Source organism: Brienomyrus brachyistius, chromosome 3 (assembly GCF_023856365.1).
Source record: "Brienomyrus brachyistius isolate T26 chromosome 3, BBRACH_0.4, whole genome shotgun sequence".
NCBI classification, from domain to species: Eukaryota; Metazoa; Chordata; class Actinopteri; order Osteoglossiformes; family Mormyridae; genus Brienomyrus; species Brienomyrus brachyistius.
The window spans coordinates 9,526,403-9,549,713 of record NC_064535.1 but is presented as its reverse complement, the minus strand read 5'-3'; the positions used below and the strand labels follow the sequence as shown (position 1 = coordinate 9,549,713).

At 40.6% G+C, this 23,311-nt stretch overlaps 1 protein-coding gene across 2 annotated transcripts; it reads right to left on the bottom strand.

Moving 5' to 3' along the window:
• Window positions 1-580: 580 nt before the first annotated feature.
• LOC125739360 (inactive carboxypeptidase-like protein X2) lies at window positions 581-22,734 on the bottom strand. Of its 2 annotated transcripts, XM_049009394.1 has the most exons (14): window positions 22,248-22,734; window positions 18,779-18,880; window positions 15,054-15,163; window positions 14,355-14,494; window positions 11,622-11,706; window positions 11,022-11,172; window positions 10,528-10,616; window positions 8,567-8,690; window positions 7,989-8,185; window positions 7,206-7,385; window positions 6,312-6,609; window positions 5,198-5,337; window positions 3,879-3,978; window positions 581-1,164 (listed from the first exon to the last, which is right to left on the bottom strand). In XM_049009394.1, exons 1-14 carry the CDS (start codon window positions 22,534-22,536, stop codon window positions 923-925), a joined length of 2,247 nt encoding a protein of 748 aa, XP_048865351.1. In that variant the 5' UTR covers window positions 22,537-22,734; the 3' UTR covers window positions 581-922. The 2 variants fall into 2 exon arrangements, with proteins under 2 accessions (XP_048865351.1, XP_048865352.1); XM_049009395.1 differs by lacking the exon at window positions 18,779-18,880.
• Between the last annotated feature and the right edge of the window lie 577 nt (window positions 22,735-23,311).

Below are 23,311 nucleotides of genomic sequence, written 5' to 3'. Positions count from 1 at the left end.
GTAAATTGGCTAATGAGTGCATATTTTAATAGAGTCTACATTTATATTATCTATAGAAATTGCTCCACTATTTAAAAATTTACTGTTTATATATATCTAGAGTATATTTACTCTTGTAATTCATTTACCACCAGAGAAGCAGGAGAATCACAGGATACATGAGTTTTTACACATGTGCAGAATTCCAGTCAGGTAGGTTTTTATAGCTTGCAGTTTAGTTTTAGATGCTGGAAGAGTTTCAGAGAGAGTTTTGCCCTTTGTAGTGCTGCCAAGGTCAGATGCTGCTGCTCTCCTCCTTAGACGTATGCAGTCTGGTCTTCATTCCACAAATGCCACATCTGGGTTTTCATACATGGGGCAGAAATCACAAAATATTGTAGCACCGTGCTCTACAAGTTTAATTTGATTTTCTGAGCATATCGATGTACACTTGTTACTTTTTGCTTTAGTGGTGTCATTATGAAAATCGTGTTTATTGTTAGTTTATTGTAGTAGATAAGCAATTTAATCAGGATACAGTACCCTGTCAGGTTAATTGAGATACGTGTTTAAGATGGCTTTCAAAGAACAAACTAGCTGGTTACTATTCATTTCCAGATTTATTGTGAATTGACATAGTATATTTCACTTCATGAAATGATGATGGATGGTTACATTTTGAAATCAATCTATTTTCATTTTATTTTTCTTACTCTGTATATTAAAACAAAAGGAAAAAACATCTAATAAGCCACTAGTTCTAATTTAAAATTAACTAAAAGTAAGGCACTAAAATATGGAAAAAGTGCTTCAAATACTGATCCCTCTTAGAAATGTCCACCCACAGGCTAATCCATTCCAGAACTCTCCATGTCCAGTTGTCGGCATAAAAGGTCTGAGAAAGGTCTTCATATCACCTGCTTGTCCTCACTGCTCTGCATCCTTATGTCTGAGTCTGCCTGTGCCTGACTTGTTGCTGCAGAGGCTTGATGGGGCGCTTGCCAAACTTCTCCATGATCTCCTTGATCCGCGACAGGTTGGTACGGCTGAGGACAAAGTCGCACTGGGTGGCGCCCATGTCATAGCCCACCTCACACACTTTGCTGGCGGGATTGTACCCCTGGGCCCTCACTGTCACCCTGTACTCCCCGGGGTTTAAAAGTCGCCAATAGTCGCCATCTGCCGCTAAAACGAATGAAAGGAAACCTGTTGTTTGTGTCATGATTATAACGAGAAGCAAATCAAATAATGAATCCATTGCATTTTGTCTTCACTTCACTGTAATAACTGTAGAAAAATGACATTACATTTATTTATATAAATACTGTATTTACCATGAAAAATTGACAAACCGCAGAATAGAGGCTGGCATGGTGCTGCAGTGGTTAGCACTGTTACCTCATACCTCTGGAGTCCAGTCCAGTCCCTTCCCCCCCCCCCCATGATCCAAAAACTTGCTAATGTAAAATGGATTTGCCACTTTGTCCCTAGGTGTGAAAGTGTGAGTGTATGGTGTGTGTGCCCTTCTAAGGGTTGGCACCCCATCCTGGGTTATTCCCTGTCGTGTGCCCAGTGTGTCTGGGAGAGACCCTGGACTCTGCATAGGACAAACAAGCATGTAAGATAGGTGGATGGATGGATGGATGGATGGATGGATGGATGGATGGATGGATGGATGGATGGATGGATTTGACAGAGATTCAGATAATCCCATGTTATAAAATATAATTAAAGCTTTCTAAACTTAAAGGATGTTCTTAAGGAACAGCATGTATAATTTTTCTCCAAAAGGCATAAAGAAACATTCATTTCAACATTTTAAGCAAGATTAGTGTATTACTTTTGTTTTATACAATTTTAGAGTGGAATAAAGCGAAAGAGCAACATGTAAAAGTTTGTCCCCCCAAGAGACTGAACTCTCAGACAAGTTTTACCAAAGTCTCCTTAAATAGCTCATTAGGGCTATGGATTGTAACAGTTATCATGAGCAAAGGCCAGATTATGCAAATGCAAAAGCTTTATAAATGCTTTATAAATACTCCTCAGACCTTGTACCAACAATCAGGTCCTCTTAGCAGCTGCTTAGCACTCTGAAAATGAAAAGAATTTATGCTTATAAAGCAGAACAAGGCTATAAGAAGATAGCAGAGTGCTTCCAGGTAGCAGTTTCCTCAGTTCATAATGTATTGAAGAAATGGCAGTTAACAGGAATGGCGGAGGCAAAGTTGAGGCCAAGAAGACCAAAAAAAACATTCTGAGAGAACTGTTTGTAAGATTGTGAGAAAAGCAAATCAAAACCTCTCTTTGACTGGAAAAAGACCTTCAGCAAGATTATGCAGAGTGGTGGCAGACTCTAAAAAACCTTCGTGGATAAGTCACCAAAAGAGAACCTCTCTTGCATCCTCACCACAAAATTCTGCATCAGAAGCTTACAAAACTGGCAGGATTATTAAAAAAAGAAAGAAATGCATCATATTTGCACCTTTTAGAAATCAGGTCATCTTTTACTTGCTAACAGAAATTTTGACCAAGGGTGCACATACATTAGTATACCACTGTACTCTAAAGGCAATTTGGAGACACTAGCTCACTTAACCATATGGTTTTGGACACGCGGCATGACACAGGGGCACCCTGGGGATATAGTAGAAGAATCCAACTCCACACACACTGACGCAGGGACAGGAAATGAATCCCCATTAGGCAGCGCTGACTTTAATGAGGTCTTTTACCAGTAGCCAGTCTCATTATGAAGTCTCACTTTTAGGTAGCGCGCTCCAAGCTTTTAAGATCTGCCAAACGTTAGCATGGTCTTCATACCGCTCACTACCGTAACCATTTTGAAATCTCATACTCATTACCAGTGTAACTAATATGAGGATATGAAAGAATTTTGGTTATGACATTTGCGCAGTGGGATGAGTGATAATAGAAGGTGTATTTTCCCTGCATGTCTAGAAATATTCCTTCCCAGTCATTGCTGACAGCCAAAGCTCCCCCTCCTCCCCATACTTAGAAAATACCACCGATCATTTTCATGCCAGATGTCAGTAGTTTTATCTCCCAAAGCAAGGCAGCGTGTGGGCTAGAGGCTTGTGGCTGACAATGTCAATGCAATGTCTGTGATTTAGCCGCAGAGCTGATGCAGAACAGGGTCCCTATCTTCACAGGGCCCTGCACAGGGAGAGACCCCAGCATTTCCAATTAAAGCTACAGTAATACATCTGCTGAAACTGGAATCTGACATAAGACTGCACCCTCCAGAAAGAAAAGAAGATCCTGCTACACGGAATGAAAAGCCAGTACTGGTGTCTCCCTGCAGAAAAACAATTCATGTTTAGATGCCCTCATCTAGAAGGACACGCTTACCCATACAGCCATGTTGTATCTCTGAATTTCACCTCCTGAGCTCGGAGATATATGAAAAATACTCCAAGATTTCACGGATAATCTGATTTTAATTGCCAATTAATTCCATCTGTGTTGGGTGCATTGTGCTTGATTTGTTGGGGAGAGGACATTTTATATCTATGCTACTCCATCCTGAGGCAGCACATGTCAAGTATGGAAAAGCTCTTCCTCTGTATCACAAGGGAAATTCCGACTGAAGTAGCCATCCACAGTGACAGAAGGAAATGATGAAAGCATTTTGTTGACAATGATAAAAAAGTATCAATTTTCCCAATTTCTATGGAAAGAAATTAAAAAAATCACACTTTCCTATTCTTCATATATAAAAAGTACATTTTAAATATTCTAAAAATGTTAATGGTACTAGACATAGTATTACAAAAATGACTCAGTTTGTCTGACCTGTGTGAATATAGTATTACAAAAATGACTCAGTTTGTCTGACCTGTGTGAATATAGTATTACAAAAATGACTCAGTTTGTCTAACCTGTGTGAATATCGTGGTTGATGCCTTCCACAGAAATGGTGCCGTTGGCAATTCCCCGGCCCTGCATGTCCCTAACGACACCTTTGATCCCACGATGCACCTGGACAGGCAAGAGGATAACATAATCAATCACTACATTCTGCTTCATTTAACAAGGGCGAACGTGCACCGCGTGTCCATAAAACGCCTGGCCATTTGTGCATATCTCTAGGTACATATATTACATATTTTACAGCTGCCATTATGATGTCAGGTTGTCAGTTGCAATTTGATGTAGAGGCTGGATATAGAGTAGAGGTTTCCGCAAGCAGCAGGACATAGGCAATGAAGGGCCCTAATGAAAATGGGCAAAGGAAACACGCGAGAACATACAAGCCCCACAGACAGGGTCCAACCCTGGAGCCACTGCGGTCATAATGTAACTGAATGCTATTAAGCAAGAATTAGTTCAGGTCTACAATATTTCAAATTAAATATAAATGGAATGTGCTAAAAAGTGCTACCACACCATTTATCCATCATCATCCATCTTCTGACTACGTATCCAGGTCGGCACAGTACACTGTTCATCATTTTAATATACATATACTATATAATATGTAACATACAGTATAATGTAATAATTATATAATCATTTATAATGTATTCAGACAAATGTTGTGTTTTAATGTATTTTATAATTGTATGGGTTTATAATTAATACATTCTAATTGGAATTATGTAGTTCAAATTGTACTTCACCAAAGTTTGGTATAATTTCTCCGTCAGTTCATACTCTAGTTAATGTTATTACCCTGAATCAATAAGAAATAGAACAGCCAACTGGAAGAAGATGTGTGGGAGGAAGATGTGAAGTTTCTGCTTAGTGTTTAGGACACTGCAGTGCTCTGGTCAGTCCCATTGTGACATTTGATGAAGAAACCTGATTAAATAAGGTTAAATAAGGTCGAACGGCTAGGATAGATAATGTAATTCCACATTAGGCCTGGCACTCACTAAGTGAAAACAATCGATAAAGCCAATAATTATCAGTGCAGGCCAGCCAGCACTCAAAAGCGATCCCGGAGTAAACATTTGTTCATCTTAACAGAATCAAGTTCTTTAAAGGGTGCCAGATGATAGTGATTTTGGCTAAAGTTAAGCTTTTGTCCAATATACAGACAAATACTATCCATAGTGTGTTGACATTCAGCCGTTTAAATGCATAAACTATTGACATACTGTAGCTACTGTATAGTATTCACTTTCTTTCCATTAGTGCACGAACTTGGGCGTGTGTATACATGCATTCGCACTCGTGTGTTTCCTGCCGTCCTCACCTGTTCCATGAAGACGAGCAGAGACTCACGGTTGTTCTCCCACTCTGCAGCCAGCTCACTCTCATGGGGGAATTTGTCACAGCCCACATACATGGAGAGCTCAAAGCAGTCAGTGTGCAAGTAGCTAAAGTCATTCATGCCTGCAAAACAACAGCGGTTTATAGGTCAGCTATTTAATGGAACGATCTGAACGAGGCGGGGTGGCACATTAAGTAATGTTCACGTGTCTGTTTGCCTTTAAAAAGCTCAAATAGAACCTTTTTTTAAAAAAAAAAAACAGACTTTTTAAAAATGAAATTTTATCGGTTTTAATTCTTGAATTCTGGGTGATTAATTCATGATTGTTCATCGCTGCATTATTAATGACGCTCCAGAAGTTTGCTGGGTACTGGGGGTGGGTGACCCCCGGTTCCAAGGTGCATAAAACAGGCCTTTCGATTTTGAAACACTCATTCTCTGAGCTTTTCGTTGAAAGTGACACGGAAATAATCCGAAAAACATAATAATCAAGAAAACGTAATGAACAGCTTTGGAAGCCTGGTGTAGAGAAGCATGTGATACGTTAAGTTTGGTCCAGGCTTTTTCTTTATAGGGAAATTCCCTTTTCAAATATGGGAACACAGGAAACAAAATAATAAAGAGCAATAAAAATGCTAATTTTGGGGGGGGGGGGGGACACGAATACATGCGAGCACCACACAGCACAGATGTTCAGGCCTAACACAAAGGGTGGGCCCTGGTCTGTGGTTACTGTCAAAACAAAAGCAAAATATGCTAATATATAGGGGCACTGGGAATGAGGAACAGATGGGACCAATCAGTGCAAACGATTCCAGTCATCTGATTCATTTCCCTAAAAAAAATGGTGGCCCAGATCGCATGCCCCTCACAATGGGCTTTGAATCTGTTCTGGTATTTAAACTAAATTCATTTTAAATAATAGCTGAGAACACCTTCGAAAAGAAAGAAAAGAGAAAGCTGAAAGGTGAATGGAAAAATAAATTAGGAGTAAATAATTTGTAATACGCTCTTCAACTGAAATACAGTCGAGACGAAATGTCAGGTCTAGATTTATTTTTGAAAGAGAGGTAGAGGCATTTGGAAATGGACTGACTTCCAGGAGCTGTGTGCCAAGAAGCTCCATTGATTGTGCCTTCCTCCTTAGCAAAGTCTTCCGTGTGACACACTCTCCGGCCGGCATCTGTCATCAGCCGGTGGGTGGAGGCGTAAGAAAAGGCCAGCCAGCGGAACACTGGGTCATCGGCCGTTGGGCTCTGCTCCTGCACTTTCCACTGGGAGCGGGCTTTGTCATAGGGGAACGTCACCACCAGTTCACCCCCCTGTAGATTCCCACCCAGCACAAAGGGAATCTTTTCCATCCAGGAAATAAGTGCTCGTGTCTCCACGGCAACCTGTGTGAGAAAGGATTATTCTATTGATTATGCTAGAGATTTATAAATGGCATTGATGTTTCTATTGTGTTTTAAATCAGGCATGTTTCTACAGGTGAATAAATTGGGATTTTCTTGAACATGAAATTCTGATAAACGTTGTTGCCCTGTTGCAATCCCTAGGACTGTTTAGGAGGGGTTTTGTCCTACTTCTACACTGATCAAACAGTGTGTTCTCATTCATCATCATTAAAATCAGATCCCCTTATTCATAAATCTCTAATGACGCTCTTGCCATTCCGCAGAAGGTAAAAGAGTAATTTTGAGACCAGATTGAGGACCAGTTTGACAAAGTTGCATGTGTAGGCAAGAATTAAAATTTTCTGATTGAATCTTTCAAAGTTTAGGCAGTCAGGAGGAATATAGCAAAGTTTCACCATTATATTCAATTATTATTCAGTTGAGAGGGTGGGTGATTTTTGAATCTGTGCTCTGAGAAGGTCTGAAAACAGTAAGCCAATGGATGGATGGATAGATGGATGGATGGATGGATGGATGGATGGATGGATGGATGGATGGATTTTTATCGTATTTTTAAATATTTCTCTTTGACTGACCGTATGATTTTTAGAGTAATACCACTCTGGAATAGGCAGATGGTGGTTGAGAACTTTCCGTGACACCCACTTCCTGCTCTCCGCCTCCCAGAGGACAGAGTTAAGATCTGGGAAGTTGTGGTGAATATCCAGGCCATCCTGAGTCCAGCGGCCAAGGGACCAGCCCCCAAGCTCCGAGCCCTAAATGAAAGATTAAAAAAGAAAAAAAACTTTAACCAAGCAACGTTATTTTGACTATTACATCGCCAAAATATGATTTAATTTTCATTATCTGCCATACAAAGTATGCTGAATGATCTATTGGCTTTACACGTTGATTTATTTTTTTAAATTTATGTATGAATAAGACAGGGCAGGAGTTGGATGACCCGTTGTGGAACAAAGTCAGGTGACAAGCCCAATTACTTAATTCATCTGACTCTTAACGATCGTGCCAAGACCATGATGACATGATGCTCCATTCCCCGGAATCCGTTTTTTGTTTTATTTCGCCCATGATGCACCTGAAACATGTTTTCCCTCCTTCCCACTGCTTTACTAATTCCCATCCCCCAGTGAAGAGTCTTTTTTATCTCCCATCCTCATAACGTTTGGTACCCAGCCCAGAGTGTTACTGTACATCCAGAAAACCTACTAGTTGGAGAGTAAAAAAGACGCATAAAAATATTATGTGAAAAGTAGTTTGCCAACAGCTGCATACACAGCAAATTTATACCTTGTTATAAAAGGGAGCAACATGTAACATCTTAAAGCAGGTCAGCAGTGGAGAATCACTCCACCTACCAACTCAAAGACTTTCTCGTAGCCATCTGGGTTTACGGAGGGCAGCAGATGGATGCGGGTCTCCTCGACCAGGTGGCGTACCCGCAGGTTACCCACCAAGTACTCCTGACACATAAACTGCATCAGTAGCAGCAGTAGCTCCCGACCCAGTACCTCGTTACCATGGGAACCAGCAGTGTAGCGGAACTCTGGCTCACCTGGATGAAAACATGCATCTCAGGCAAATACATGTAGCAAATAAATGCATTTTTATAGGGGCAATTCAAAGATTTTTTTTACGTCGGGGCAAAATAGGGGCCATAATTCATGCAAAGAATATTATTAGTCAATGACGTATTTTGAATCTGTAAGTAGCTAGGGAGGGGGCACTCCAGGCTAATCAGCGTATAAACAATTAAACTTTATTTATATAGCACATTTCATACAACTCAAATGCAATTCAAAGGACTGCTGCTTAACCTTAATGGCATTAAAAAATTTTGATTTTACTTTGTTTAATAATAACAAATGGTAAGTAATCTGTCCTGCTCTTCTTACATTCCTTTCTTCTAGCTAAATATTTTGCCGACTTTACTCACCCTGTTCATGCTGTCCGGGGTTGTCTGTAATCTCAATGGCGTAAAGTTTCAAACCATTGTAGCTCTTCCCAATATTGTAAATTCTTGTGATGTCTGGACACATTTCATTAACTGTCTTCATAAGCTGTCAGAGAAGTGGCATAGCAGGTATCATATAAAAAATATGAGTTGCACTTGAGTAGTGACTGAGTTACTTGTAACTTACTAAGGAACCATATTGTAAAGTGTTAACCTGCCACGTGAATCTCTCAAAAAAACTGTCTCACATTCTGCACCCTGGAAATCAACGGGACACCCAGCACTGCATGCTCGATGACTACAGTAGCAGCTGGTCCCAGGCACAGTTATAATTTACAATATGGTTTCTTAGTAACTTAGTATTAACTTAGTAGTAACTTAGCACAAATCATGAACAAATTCAGACACTCCTCACTTAACGACCAAGTTACGTTCCTACGACTAGGTCATTTAACAAATTGGTCGATAATAGATTTAGTATATTTATAAATATACAAGCATATACTGTAATAAACAGAAAGAGAAAATTAGCTCAATAAATCACGATAAAATGCAAATTTATAGGCAAAATATATAGTCTTGGAGATTGTGAATGATCAAGTAGTGAATACTGGCCAACTGCGGGAACAACACTGAGATTGAGAAGGTGATGGAAGATGAGATACTAGGCTCTGAGACCAGGGACGGATTATGGGTTGTGTGGGCCCCTGTGCAAAACGTTCACGAGCCCCCCCCCCCCCTCCACCACCACCACCAGCACCACCACCACAACCACCACAATTCAAGGGCCCTTGGCAGCCAAACGCCCTCCCTATAGGGTCAGGGGCCCTTGTAGGCAGAGGATCAAAGAATGTAGGCCCTCTAAAATAGACAAACGAAAATACATTGTTGATAAGTGTTGCAAATTGTTTTGGGCTAGGGGCCCCACAGGCCCCCTGCACCCCAAGGGCCCCTGGGCAGCGGCCCCGCTGGCCCGGTCCGTAATCCATCCCTGTCTGAGACGCCATGCTGGCATTTCCACGACCAAAGTTCTCGTACAATGCACAATCCCGACCTAGAGGAAAGCTTATCGTAAGCCCGGGTGGTCGTTAAACAGGTCGTTAAGTGAGGAGTGTCTGTATAATTGGTGATTAATTAATACATTTTGCACGAGTTTAAAAACTGCTGCCATTATTTCTTTGAAAAGTACAGTGGTGATCAACACCTATTTGAAGAAAGTTATTTCATATGGTGAGATGCCCGGTATAAATCAGATATGTAAGTCAGCACAAATGCACAGTCAGAAAAGTTTTTGGAATGAAAAGACAGTCAATAAATACTGAGACACTTAATTATGCTGGCCTTTTATTTAGGATCATTACATTTTTGCTGGCAATAAGCAGTCAGGGCTCATTAGCACAACATTTTCATATATAAATATTTAGTGAAGGCTTCACTGAGGCTCAGTGAGTAGTGCTGTTGCTTCACACCTCCCGGGATGGGGGCTAGAATCCCCCACTGCGCTGTGTTTGGGGTTTGCATATTATCCCTGTATTTAGTGGGCTTCCTCCTTGTACTCTGGTTCCTCCTACTGTCCTGCCATATGCAATCAGAGTAATTGGTGTCTAAATATCCCAAAGTGTGTGATTCTTTGTGTGTGTCCTGCAATGGACTGACAACCCCTCCAGTGTGAAACCCAGCTTCGTGCCATGTGCGGACTGGGATGGGCTCCAGGCCTGCCCCCAGCATTCTTGACCAGTTGGGAAATAGATGGATGGGCAGATGGGAAAAATGTAGAAACTTAGTAAATAATATCATTCAATGCAAAAAAAACTGAGTAAAATTAGTAGTTTCATACTTCCCTGTTGATAATCTGGTGACTGTGATAGTCAAACGCGGTGTTCGGGGTCCTGGGTCATGCCTTTCTCTTCAGGCCTTTATGTGGCCACCGGCTATTGACCCACCTGTCTCATCTCTTTATAACCGTGGTGCTTGAAGTCCAGCTTGTCTGTGGTTGTGATCTCATTCCTTCTATGGTAATAATTATTGGGATCTGGAAAAATAGGTTTCACAGATATTCACTCTGTACATAAAATATTTATAACACAGCTAAGAATTCGGTAAGATTTAAGAGTTTATTGCTTTTGGAGAATTGCTTGAAATCTAACTAGATGAATAAATTAACGGTAAATACTGTATTTCCCTCCCCCCTCGCTGGACCTGAGACGTTACTGGAGCAAATGTTGGAAATTAATGCTAAATGGGCGAGATGAAGATTTAGCAGGAAAATCTGAAAACTAAGCAATGGTACATTGGATGTTACTCATGTCAGGCTGAGGCAAAAAAAATGCTTTAGCCAGTAGCAGAGCAGACAGGACAGGCGGGGGCCCATATGTGACACGTGTCCCTGTGCCATCAGACTTGGTGTATCTTCTCCTGGACTCCAGGTGTTCCTCACCTGGCATCGGACAACCAAGGATTTCAACTCGCATACAAATGCAGCCCCTGGGGTACCATGAGTGCGGGCTCACGCGGATGTACCGGCCAATCACAGGCGTGGGCAGGCTGTTCAGCACAGGAAGCTCCTTCTCGCTGTTTGCACTGAAAACCTGTGGTACAGAAATACAGCTTTTTTAGCATTTTGCAAAAGTAAAAAAAATACTGAAGTACTTTGTATTTTCTAGCTTTTTTTAATTATACTAATCAGATGTTCATTAGTCAGATTAATAAAATGTCATTTATGTAATTACTAGCTAAATATAAAGTACTGTTTAAAAGTCTTAAGTAGTCCAAGGAAATGATTGTGCACCCCCCCCCCCCGAACACACACACACACACACGTGATACTGTCCAAGATAAACAATTGGAAGATGGATGGATGGATGGATGGATGGATGGATGGATGGATGGATGGATGGATGGATGGATGGATGGAGTGATTTGGAAAGCATTGCTTTGCGCATGTCAAGTAATTATGGACTACATCAACAATGATGAGAAGGGGAATCTAGGAATTCTCTACATGGTCAGAACACGCACGCCTCAACCGGTCACTCACCACATCCCGCGTGCCGTTCTTAATGGTCGTCCACGTGTGGCTGTCGTTGCTGACTCGGACTTTGTATGATGTCACCCAGTCACTTCTGGAAAGAATCCAAGCCAAGGTTATGTTATTCGAGGCAGCGTTAATGCAATAATTATTCTGTTATCAGATATCGGAATGTTAAATTTCACATGCTACCAGCTTTATTCCAGTTGCTTGTCATTAATTATTCAATTTCATACCATTGTCACACAGGTAACGTTTCATTAATATACATTTTGTAGAACTGTCGTTCATTGGAGACTATAGGATGTTAATGGTAACAGGTAACAGCTTATAGTTTAAATACAGTACTAGTCAAAAATTTGACCAAACCTACCCACAGAAAATTTTATTATTCTCTACATTTTAGAATAATTATAAAACTATAAAATAGCATACATGAAATGATGCCTTGAAAAAAGTAGCTTAAAAAAATATTTTTTTGGGGTCGGGGGTGCAGTTCTGTGGGTTGGGATTCAGAAGGATACCAGTTCAAATCATGTGGTTGGCAGAGTGATCACCACTAGACCCTTGAGCAAGGCCCTTAACCCCAACTGCTCCAGGAACTGGCCGGCTTTACTGTGTCACCCATGGCAGGTTCATGAGGTGGCCTCCTGGGATGCTTTCCCATCTGTCCCGGAGGGGTTCCTACATATGCTGACCATTCATTGGCCACTTTTCCTTCAATCTCTGGTCAAACTCCTCCAAGACTACTCTGTTTAGGTCAGGTGGCCAGGTCATGTGACACAACATTCTATCACTTCCTTTGCTGGTGGCTTGATAAGACCAAACTGGTGCCGCATGCATGCTGAATTTCCATATGATTAACATATCTGCTTGATTGTTTGTGCCAAATGAGAATCCGTAAAATATGATACGTTTGTTCATCTTTTCTCAAAATTTCATTTTTCTATTAAAATATCTGCTTGTGGTCAGTAAATCATTGTTTACATGTTCTAATAATGGACAATTAACTTGGGAAAAACATAAAAATCGACTAGTATTTTTGCTAGTGTAGTTAATGACTGCATAGGAAGTCACCTCAGGACAAGACAAATTATGGCAAAAGTAGCAAAAATGTGTAGTTGATCTCCCAGTCAGAGGAAAAGCACAGAGCTCAGTGCGATAGACTCGGAGCCATTGTGTGCGATTCAGAATCTTGGGACTAATTTCTCCATGTTACAGCATCAAGGCTGTCAGAGTTTCCTTTCTGGGCTGATGTACAGGGATACAGGGAGCCATTTTTCTTTAAGATTGCTGCCCCAGTCATTGCTGATCTTTTTAATTTGTCTTTTTGTACAGCTGAATTTCCATGGAAATCTGCTGTGGTACGTCTACTTATTAAGGGTGGAGATCAAGCTGATACGGACTCCTATAGGCCAATTTCAATTCTGCACTGCTTATCAAAGATTTTAAGAATGACTTGTTAATAAGTAACTTACAGAGTATCTGGCTGGGTCTGGAGTCCAATCTGGTTTTCAAACTGGGGTTGGTTGTGTCCCAGCAACTCTTAAGCTTTTAAATGCACAAATCACTGCCACTCCAGATTCTAAAAAAATATTGCGCAGCTATTTTTATAGTGCTTTTGATACCATTGATCATACTGTTCTTCTTGACAGATTTAGCAGCACTGCAGTCTCGGGTCCTTCATTAACATGGTTCTCAGATTAACCTAGGATACAACAGATAAAATCTAATCTCCAAACCCTTATTTGTCACTAATTGGGTTCCACAGGGCTCAATCCTTGGTCCCATATTTTTTTCTATTTACATAAATGCTGTTACTAGTTTTATTGGAGATTCATCTATTTATCTTTATGCCTTAGGGGTCATATTGGTGTTTGGGAAGATACAGTCGCAGATGGTGTTGGAAAACCCAGTCCACGGGAATCAAATCCCACTGTGGAGGGCAAGGAGCTGTACAAAGTCAGCTATACGAAATGAATACACTCAGTTAAACCCATAGTTCCTTGGTATTTCAGAGCAATAGAAAGATGAGAGGTATACATGTTTAAAGAGGTATGGGTAAAATTCACTGCTTTCTCAGTGAGATTGAAAATATTATGAAATACCTGCATCCAGGTTTTTTTTGGTTTTCTTTGTGTGTGACTCTACTATTGACAACTGACATTGTACCAACAACTGACCTAGAGAGTAGCATTCTGTTGTATTTTATGACCATTAACCAATCGGCAACCTCCATTTTCCCATCATCACTACCTCAATATATGATGCTGTCACAAAAAAAATAAAAAATAAAAAAATATATATATACATATATATATATTAAATATGAAGATTCCTATAATGTATCCGATTCTACAATATTGCGTTATACTTCATTAGCTGAGGGATGGTGAGCCTCTGGTCAAGAAGGTCACTGGTTCGAATCTTGTCCTTGGAAGAACAGTCACATGTCCATTGGACCCTTGGCCAAAGCCGTTAGCCCCTCCCTAAAATACTCCAGGGGGATAGCAGGTCAAACTCCAAGCGTTACTCTCACCCTGCACTCCTGTGTAACTGTACTTCCACAGCTGGCAAATAAAGCATTCATGTTTTTAAAGACATTGGTCCAACCTGAATAAATAATAACGTTATAAATAACGTTATAAATGTACATAAAATTTCAGTTGCATGGGTCAGTGTTGTTGGGCAAAGAGGTGACAGAGAGAAGCTGGTAACAGATGGATGTGTGGCTTTACTCACGACCACAGGGAGTTGCGGCCTTGTGTGATGACACCGGTGAACTTAGTCAGCCTCCTGGCATCCACTTCAAACCACTGCAGAGGGTCGTTCCTCCCTGCGCACCAGCCTCCATCAAAGAAATCGTCCTCAAGAAGTCCAGCCTTCCCAGCCACACATTATTTATCATCATATATATAATGGGCCATGTAATTTAAGACAGAATACAAATTTTCAAATATCCTAACAATCTTCTCTAACCGGTTATGCGATGAATTGAAATTAAATACTAGCAGGACATTACTTGAGTATTTCATCCATAAGCCCGATGCTGAAACCCAGAGGAATTTTGAATCCTCTTGCAAGCACATACTTACAATATGAATACCAGACATCATGTTTGCTAAAAATATTCCGTATTAAACGCTTTATCTATAGGCGTGTCATCATTTCTGAACCAAATAGGCCATTAGGACATCAAAGTTATTTTGGGGAAATCATTTTTTTGTTGTAGATTAAAGCTATATAATTTATATATAAAAACAGAAATGCATACCTGTGGTTAGGATTTGTCTTAAAATAAACATACTGCAACACTGCTATTGTGTTATTTTTAGGGTAAATAACAAAAGCACAAGGTTTACGGGTAGATGACATCACTCCATGTTTCAACATAAATTAGTGGAATTCAGGTCATTTTGGAAGCTTCACCAAAGGTCTGACCTGGATATTAAGCCGTCCTCTGTGGGCTCCCAGACCATAGCGTTTGATTGAAGATGCATGGAGCTGGAAGTCATCAATTTTCAGGTTCTCCAAACCAAGAGGAGGACATTCTGTCAGGATGACATAACAGTTCCTAATGGATTGGGTCTTTCATCATTAATCCATCCACAGACCCATCAACTCATATCCCACAACTGCTTATGCAAGACAGATTACAGACCGGGCCAGCGGGTCCGCTGCCCAGGGGCCCTTGGGGTGCAGGGGGCCCGTGGGGCCCCTAGCCCAAAACAATTTGCAACGCTTATCAACAATGTATTTTCGTTTGTCTATTTTAGAGGGCCTACATTCTTTGATCCTCTGCCTACAAGGGCCCCTGACCCTATAGGGAGGGCGTTTGGCTGCCAAGGGCCCTTGAATTGTGGTGGTTGTGGTGGTGGGGGGGGGGGGGGGCCCTCGCGAAACCCACACAACCCATAATCCGTCCCTTGGTGCAGTGAGTCTTATTTGGCTATATATATATATATATATATATATATATATATATGTGTGTGTGTGTGTGTGTGTGTGTGTGTTTGTGTGTGTGTGTGTGTGTGCGTATGTATGCATTTATAAATAAATACATACCAAAATCAAAGCAGTGTTCCAAAAAAAGAAAATTACCTTGAAATTAATTAAACTGGTACTAAATTTACTGCTGAGAAATTTAAAAACTGATGTCTAATAATACATATTTAAATCCAAAATAATAAAGTGAAGTATATGTAATTACATTCTGTAATTTTCATGGTTTATGCTTTTAGAATGTCACTTACACGCTCATATTTGATCCCCCAGCGGTTTAACAGACCTTAAAAATCAACAGCCCATGACTCATCACTTCCCTTCTCCCAAAATGCTCATAGCTCTGCTCCCTGTCTGAGTCTCCAGTAAGACTGACCCAAGAAGGATTCACTTGTCAGTTGTAACTACTAGGCTATGCTCTGTGTTTATCATCAGTGGGAATAACTTGCTGGTAGTTTGCATAAAAGAAGGGAGAGCAGGTATCCAAAAATAACCATGCATGACTCATGCTATTAGTCATTGCTATTTAATTCAAGGTGTTGAAAAAAAATACAAGCTTTAAATGAGGTGGATAATTTTTAAGGTAAATTGAATATGACATAACACCTACTTTTACTATATTTTCAAAGTATTCAGTTCATGTTTTGACCTAGCAGCCAGTATTAACATATTCATATCCACCTTTATACATATATATATATATATATATATATGCTGTTCAGGTCACATATTGTCATGCCCGGCTCGTCCGCTCCTCGTGTGTGCCACGCCCCCTGATTACCCACATGTATTTCCCTGATCGTCTCCAGCTTTGTCTAGTTACTTTGATTAGTCCTGTGTATTTAAGTCCTGGTCTCCCCGGTTTCCCTTGTCCGTCATTGATGTCAGTCAGTGTCCGATGTTCCCTGTTCCCCGAAACCAGAATAAACCCCGTATTTGCCCTGATTACGGCTTGTCTGCCCGTTCCTGCCTGCTTGCATGCACGATCGCCGCTTCGCCCGACCGCGTCCCGTGACACATATGTTCTAATACAGAAGGTCTTCAAGTCTTAAATAGCTATAAACTGCAACAGCAGCTTCATATAATGCAAGCAAAACCAGATATGTGGTATATCATGTGGTATATCGTGTGGTACAGTATATCATGTGGTATATCGTGTGGTACAGTATATCATGTGGTATATCATAAAAGTAACTTTATAGATTAAGGAGATTGTTTTCTCACTGTGTAGGCTGTGCAATTGGTATGTGGTTGTCAATCAGAAAACGCAAGTATATATAAAAACCTTTGTATGAATCTTGCAAACTCTTTAAGGAATATGTTTTAATAAGCTTCTCTAATCAAATCAGATGAATTCACATTACTAGTAAGTTCCTTTATGGACACTGACTATCTCTGGTTACCTTGATGCAGAAGTTATTATTTTTTTGAAAATAGTGTAGACCCTATTATGCTATGATGCTTTAAATTGAACCAGGTGTCTACAGACAGCTGAAAGGGTTTGGATGGCGAGATTAATGGAGGTGTTGTTAGAATATTTAATGTACTCATAGTGTTGTTTGTATGATGGGTATAAATGCTAGAGAAAATTATAAGAAAGTATAATCATATGGATAGAAAATAATATGCGGCATTCTCTCTCAGAACCAGGAACATTGAACATAAAAGTGCAGTGGATGATGTAGAGAAAAATGATGAAGAGGGACGCTGTTGTCCGCGGTTTTTGTAGCTTTTCACCAGGCCTCAGTTACAGCAGAAAAACATTTTTTTTACCAATTAAATTCAGATAAGGCAGGTGAAAATGGCTTATTTAGATTCTCTTCACATAAGAGCATTACAGATTTCTATACTGATACTAATTCACACTATAAGACATTACTTTGTATAAGATCCTGATTTAGTTTTGTTTAATAATAATAGTTCCCCATAAACCATGGTCTCTGTGTCTATTTTGAATTATTTCCCCTCCCCAACATCTGCCTGTTCAGTCAAAGAACATGTCTGGATTCTCTTATTCTTGTGTCACATGTGTTGAAGCTGCTATTTTATGTCACAGTGTTCCAGGGGCTGAAGTTAATCAGCAGCCTGACATGACTCCATGCTGTCAAGTTCTTGACGGTGAAGCATAGATTTTGCAGAAGACGCATGTTGTTGCTGCAAGTGGAAAGAATTTAATGGAAATATCACCAGCTACAAAAGACACTTGTATTTTTAAACTAACAGGCAAAGGCAGTTCTTTGGTGCACAAAGGTCCCAAGTAGATGGGAACATAAAGGGATGTTGCTCTTGTTTCAGCTGGTACTGTGCTGTGTCCCTCACAGTGTCCCTCATAGTGTCAGTAAAGGAATGACATGTGAAGGCAATTTTTTCTTCAAGGCTCAGGATTCTTAACACTCAGTATTTCTGTACATCAACAAGTACACAAGGCAATTATTGAAATTACAAAATGTACACGCTTATGTCCCACGATAACTGGACACCAAAAAATGATATCAAGTCTTGCCTCAATTAGTCAGTTCTTAACCCTGACGTTCAGTGATATCAACATTCAAAAGCAAACTATAGATAACACATCCCTAGTACTTCTAAAACAAAAAAGAAAAACGTGTGATCTACTGTGTTTCACTGGCCTGTAATATGATTGTTGCAGCTCTGCCTGAGGGTCGCAGTAATTGTGGATGCCCTCTGTAACCTACGATCTGACCCGCAAGTTATTTCAGTTAACAAGCCCTGCTGAGTATATAAACAGACTGTTTGTAGAGCTTAGTGTTCAGTCATATAGCTCCCTAGCATCAAGTTCTTAGTCTGGTCAAATGCTCAGTATTATTAATGAAAATGAATAGCATACAAATGAATCCATACAAAACAAGGCTTTTCCGTATGTATGAGATTGTTGATTTTTTATTTCTCTTACAGGTTTTGTTGCAGGGATTGTCTAATCCATTAACTCGAGAAGGCATTAACCACCCATAAAAGTGCACTACGTTACCTACAGTAATTATTTGAAGAGCGTTTTGGGTGTTTCTCGGTAGAGAGATGAGTACTGATACCCACCATCCTTTGTTACTAAAACATGAGTACAGGAATACTTTTTAAAACCCTTTGATTTTTACAGGCAGTTCCGCAGGTGCTCTAGAGTAAGCAAATGGTTATTATTTACATACCTTCTATACCAAATCCATAGTAACCAAATCCTTCGTTGCTGCCATTTGGAGATTTTAGGCTCCCCTTTTCATTCCTGTCCTTTTTTTTATTCCCATTTTTGACTGAAAAGGAACAAAACACACATGAAGACCCTGCATCTGAAGTACTTAACTGTAAGATTATTAAAATGGCCTTCTCTAGGTTACTCTCTTCTATCTGTTACATTTACCCTTGAGAGTACAGCCCCAATGATAAGCAAAGGTACAGTGTATTTTATCAATAAACCACAAACTAAGTTCTAGTTGCAAACAAATTGCTGATTATTTACTTTGCAGCGAGTCGTTGACTCAGTCTTAACTTAAAGTCTAGTTAACCATTACTTTATAATGTTCATAATCATTATCTACCTACTAGATACAGTTAATTATGATTATAACAAATCAATAAGTTGGTTTGCTCAAGTAAGGAGTGGACATGGGACCTTTCCGCTACTTATCTATTAGTTCCATGAATTAATGCACTTATACAGTATATTCATCTTATATTTTTTCATCATTAATGAATCATAGCGGATCATTTATTTCAAGCAGTTGTCACATTTGTTATTTGCTAATTTTATAAACCTTTGTGAACTATTAAAGGAACAGAAATGAATAACACAAAAAGTGAAATAGTGATGTGTTTGTTCATTATTCGTGAATCATAACGCATCTTTTTGCTCAAGTAGCTACCATATTTGTTCATGATTTGTTCCTGAGTAGTAACTGAGTTACTACTAAGTTACTAAGGAACCTTATTGTAAAATGTTACCATTTATTGCAACTTACGTCATATTTTTTCCAGGATAACATATGGATCATCATAGGCTGACTGAAAATAGAACAAAACCATCCAATTAGACCAATGGATGGTGATATATTACTTCCCTGAGTGGTAACAGCACCTCTGCAAACATATCACAGCTTTTTCGTGTCATTATATCCCGTATGCCTGCCATATGAAATCTGCTGGGCCTCTGACAATTAAACGTTCCAACTAAGGGCTAAGGCTTCTTATGAGAGTTTTTTTAGAAGCACTGCCAGCACATAAATTCCACTTTTTAAAGTCTGTGGACAGCAAGGCACTTATGAGTATGTGTGCTGAGATCCTTGTCCTGTATTTACTAGGATAGACTCTACACCCATTTTGACCCTCGACTGTATAAAAGCTGAAGAATGGAAACTTCCTTAGATGTTTCTGAAACTGATTGAGTGAATATTGTTGTGATCCTTCTTAGCTTCTTTGTTATTTGTGAAAATGCATGCATTCTAATTATGATTCACCCATTTTCCATAGCTGGTTGTCCTGTGCAGGGTGATAGAGACTATTCTGCAATTAGTGGGTGCAAGACAGAGAATAACCCAGGACGGGATGCGAACCCATCGCAGGGTTGCCTCTCAAAAAGCCTCTGCAGTGCACTGCATGCCAATCACAGTTTAGTAAGTCCAATTCACCATAGTATGGTTTTGGACTGTGGAACAAAAACTGGAGTTTCCGGAGGTGACCCCCTGATGGAGATGACCCCATTATGAAGGTGACCCCCTGATGAAAGTGACACCGTGACAGAGTTGACCCCGTGACGGAGTTGACCCCATGATGGAGATGACCCCGTGATGGAGGTGACCCCATGATGGAAGTGACCCCATGACGAAGGTGACCCCGTGATGGAGGTGACCCTGTGACAGAGGTGACCCCATAACAAAGGTGACCCCGTGATGGAGGTGACCCTGTGATGAAGGTGACCCCGTGACGGAACGACCCCGTGACAGAGGTGACCCTGTGACAGAGGTGACCCCGTAACAAAGGTGACCCCATGATGGAGGTGACCCTGTGATGAAGGTGACCCCGTGACGGAGATGACCCCGTGACAGAGGTGACCCTGTGACAGAGATGACCCTGTGACAGAGGTGACCCCGTAACAAAGGTGACCCCATGATGGAGGTGACCCTGTGATGAAGGTGACCCCGTGACGGAGGTGACCCTGTGACAGAGATGACCCCGTGACAGAGGTGACCCTGTGACAGAATGACCCCGTGAAAGAGGTGACCCTGTGACAGAGATGACCCCATGATGAAGGTGACCCCGTGACGGAATGACCCCGTAACGAAGGTGACCCCGTGACAGAGGTGACCCTGTGATGAAAATGTGCTTGAATGAGAGGTAGAGCTGAGATGGAGTCTCAAGCCCTAGACTCCTAGACAGAGGTGTGAGGCAGCAGTGCTAACCACTGCACCACTGTGCAAACCCCCCCCCCCCAATTTGTTTGTCCATTTGGTTCAAGTGTAAGAGACAGAAATCACAAGCATGATATAAAAATCAACCCAATTTCGCAAGTGAATGAAATGTACATCTGCTTCAGTATTATAAATATATGTTCCTGAAATAAGGCATGAATGAGGTACTACATGGAATCAATAGTAGCAACTCTTTCTAATGACCTTCTATAGAGTGAAAAAGTGTAATTATGTGCATCCATCATTTTTACAATAGATATCACCTAGTAGTCTGTGGGTCAGTAGTTCATATACATAGTGACCATTCCCCCAGACATCATTAAGGAGTAAAATTCACCTGTTTAAATGTGTTCTAGGGGCTTATTTTAAAAATACTTCCACCAAAAGACTACCTGTATATTCACAAAACAACAAAGAGCGTCCAATGCTTACAAGCCTTGCACTGTGGTCACGGGATCTCAGGCCACATACCCATGTGACAAATCAGATGTCAAACCTATTGATAATTGATAAGGATCAATGTGTATTGATGACACAGACAAATGCCTTAAAGAATGGCAATTCACGTCCCAGTCTTTAACAGTCACTTGCTGGCAGCCTGTCCAAAACAGTGCTCCTGAAATCTGACAAGTGGCAGCTGACCAAGGTGCTGCACCAATGTAAAGGTATTATTTAAGGATTGTATACTGTATACTACATATATTATTTACTATTTTAGTGTTTCAAATTTACAAATTACTTCTTGCCACATACAAAAAACTGCTTGCGCTAAACTACCAAAAGAACATCCTGTTACGTCAAATAGCGTGCATGTCTCCTTTAAATTGATCAAACATATCAGCATATTCGCAATGGTGGGCCACTAATTTATTTTGCTGGACTGCTACTTCCCCCTGGTGGCCAGCACCCTGTATTACAGGAAGCAGGTAGTAAAAGTACACTACTTCAGCTCAAGAAAATTCAGAAGGACGGATATTTTTTAATGCACATTATCATTAACATAACACCCAATAATTTAGCCTTCCATAACTGGAATCATTAGCATATTTGTCTTACTGATCTTATCGTTATTTGTGCAACCCTGATATTTCACTTTAAAAATTCACATTCCCAATGATTTCTGCACATATTTCTGCAAAGGGAAGAAATCAATTATTGATAGCAACTGCCTCAAGAATTACATCATAATCTCAGGCGACATAAACAGATGCGTTACCTGACTTGGAATTGGCAGCCGATTTCCCTAATTGCCTCGCTGTTTCCTTTGTAGCTCTGGGCTCTCTGTTGGTGTTCCTGGGGCTCCTGTCTTCTTGTGGATCCCCCAAGATATCAGTGTAGAACCATGGCTTCCCATGTCCCCAGTTACCATGGAGCGGCTCTGTACCACGTAGTTCCTGTAAGCGGTAATCTCTGTATTCCACAGCACGCCCATAAGTGACACCCAGCAGCACCTCCAGAAGTCTCAGCAAGGAGGGAAAGAGAACCACTGTGTGGTGATTCCTCATCCCTAGAGGGAACTCTTGTAATCAGAGTTTTATATCTCAGACGGTTGCTACCAACTTGCTATAGACAAATGGCAGTGCTGGTGGTACTGGACATTCCATCTGGCCCTTGCCTGCCACTCTCACACTCTAACTTTTCAAACTTCCTTTAAAAACACCCAGCAACTCATGAATACTGTAGAGCTAGGAGGTTCTTCTCACGGGATTTGTGCTGTGGAAACGAAAAGCAAGGAGAGAGAGAGAGGGGAAGTGAGGGGAAGCAGAAAAAGGAAAAAAGAAGATTGAGGGAGGGTGAGATATTTTCCACTTTGGTAGTTGGCAGGTGATTTAGTAACTGAAAACATTTTTTCTCTTATTTCGGCTAAAACACCAAACCGAACATTTATCACTGTAAACTTATATAGCATGTAAAGGTTTATTTAACAACATTAAGGGATATGCTTTCATCTGCACCTCCCTGCCCTCGGCCAAGACCTTGGTGCCTTTTTAACCTGAAGCAGATTTAATTCTCATTGGAAGAAGCTCATGCATTTTACCACATGGCATTTTATACCAAGTACTATATCCAGAGCACAGGAATCACCTTGCATGCACTGATACATTTGAACAAATTCATTTTAACAGCTCCAGAACTCATATAATATTTTGCAAACACTACTGCTACATTGTTGCACTAAACCCTGGAGGAGATGACAGTGGCGAGAGTAACAGCACAGTGACTAAGCGAGAAATGATCTGCACTCTGCGTTTGATTGACAGTTTCATGGGTGCTCATTCT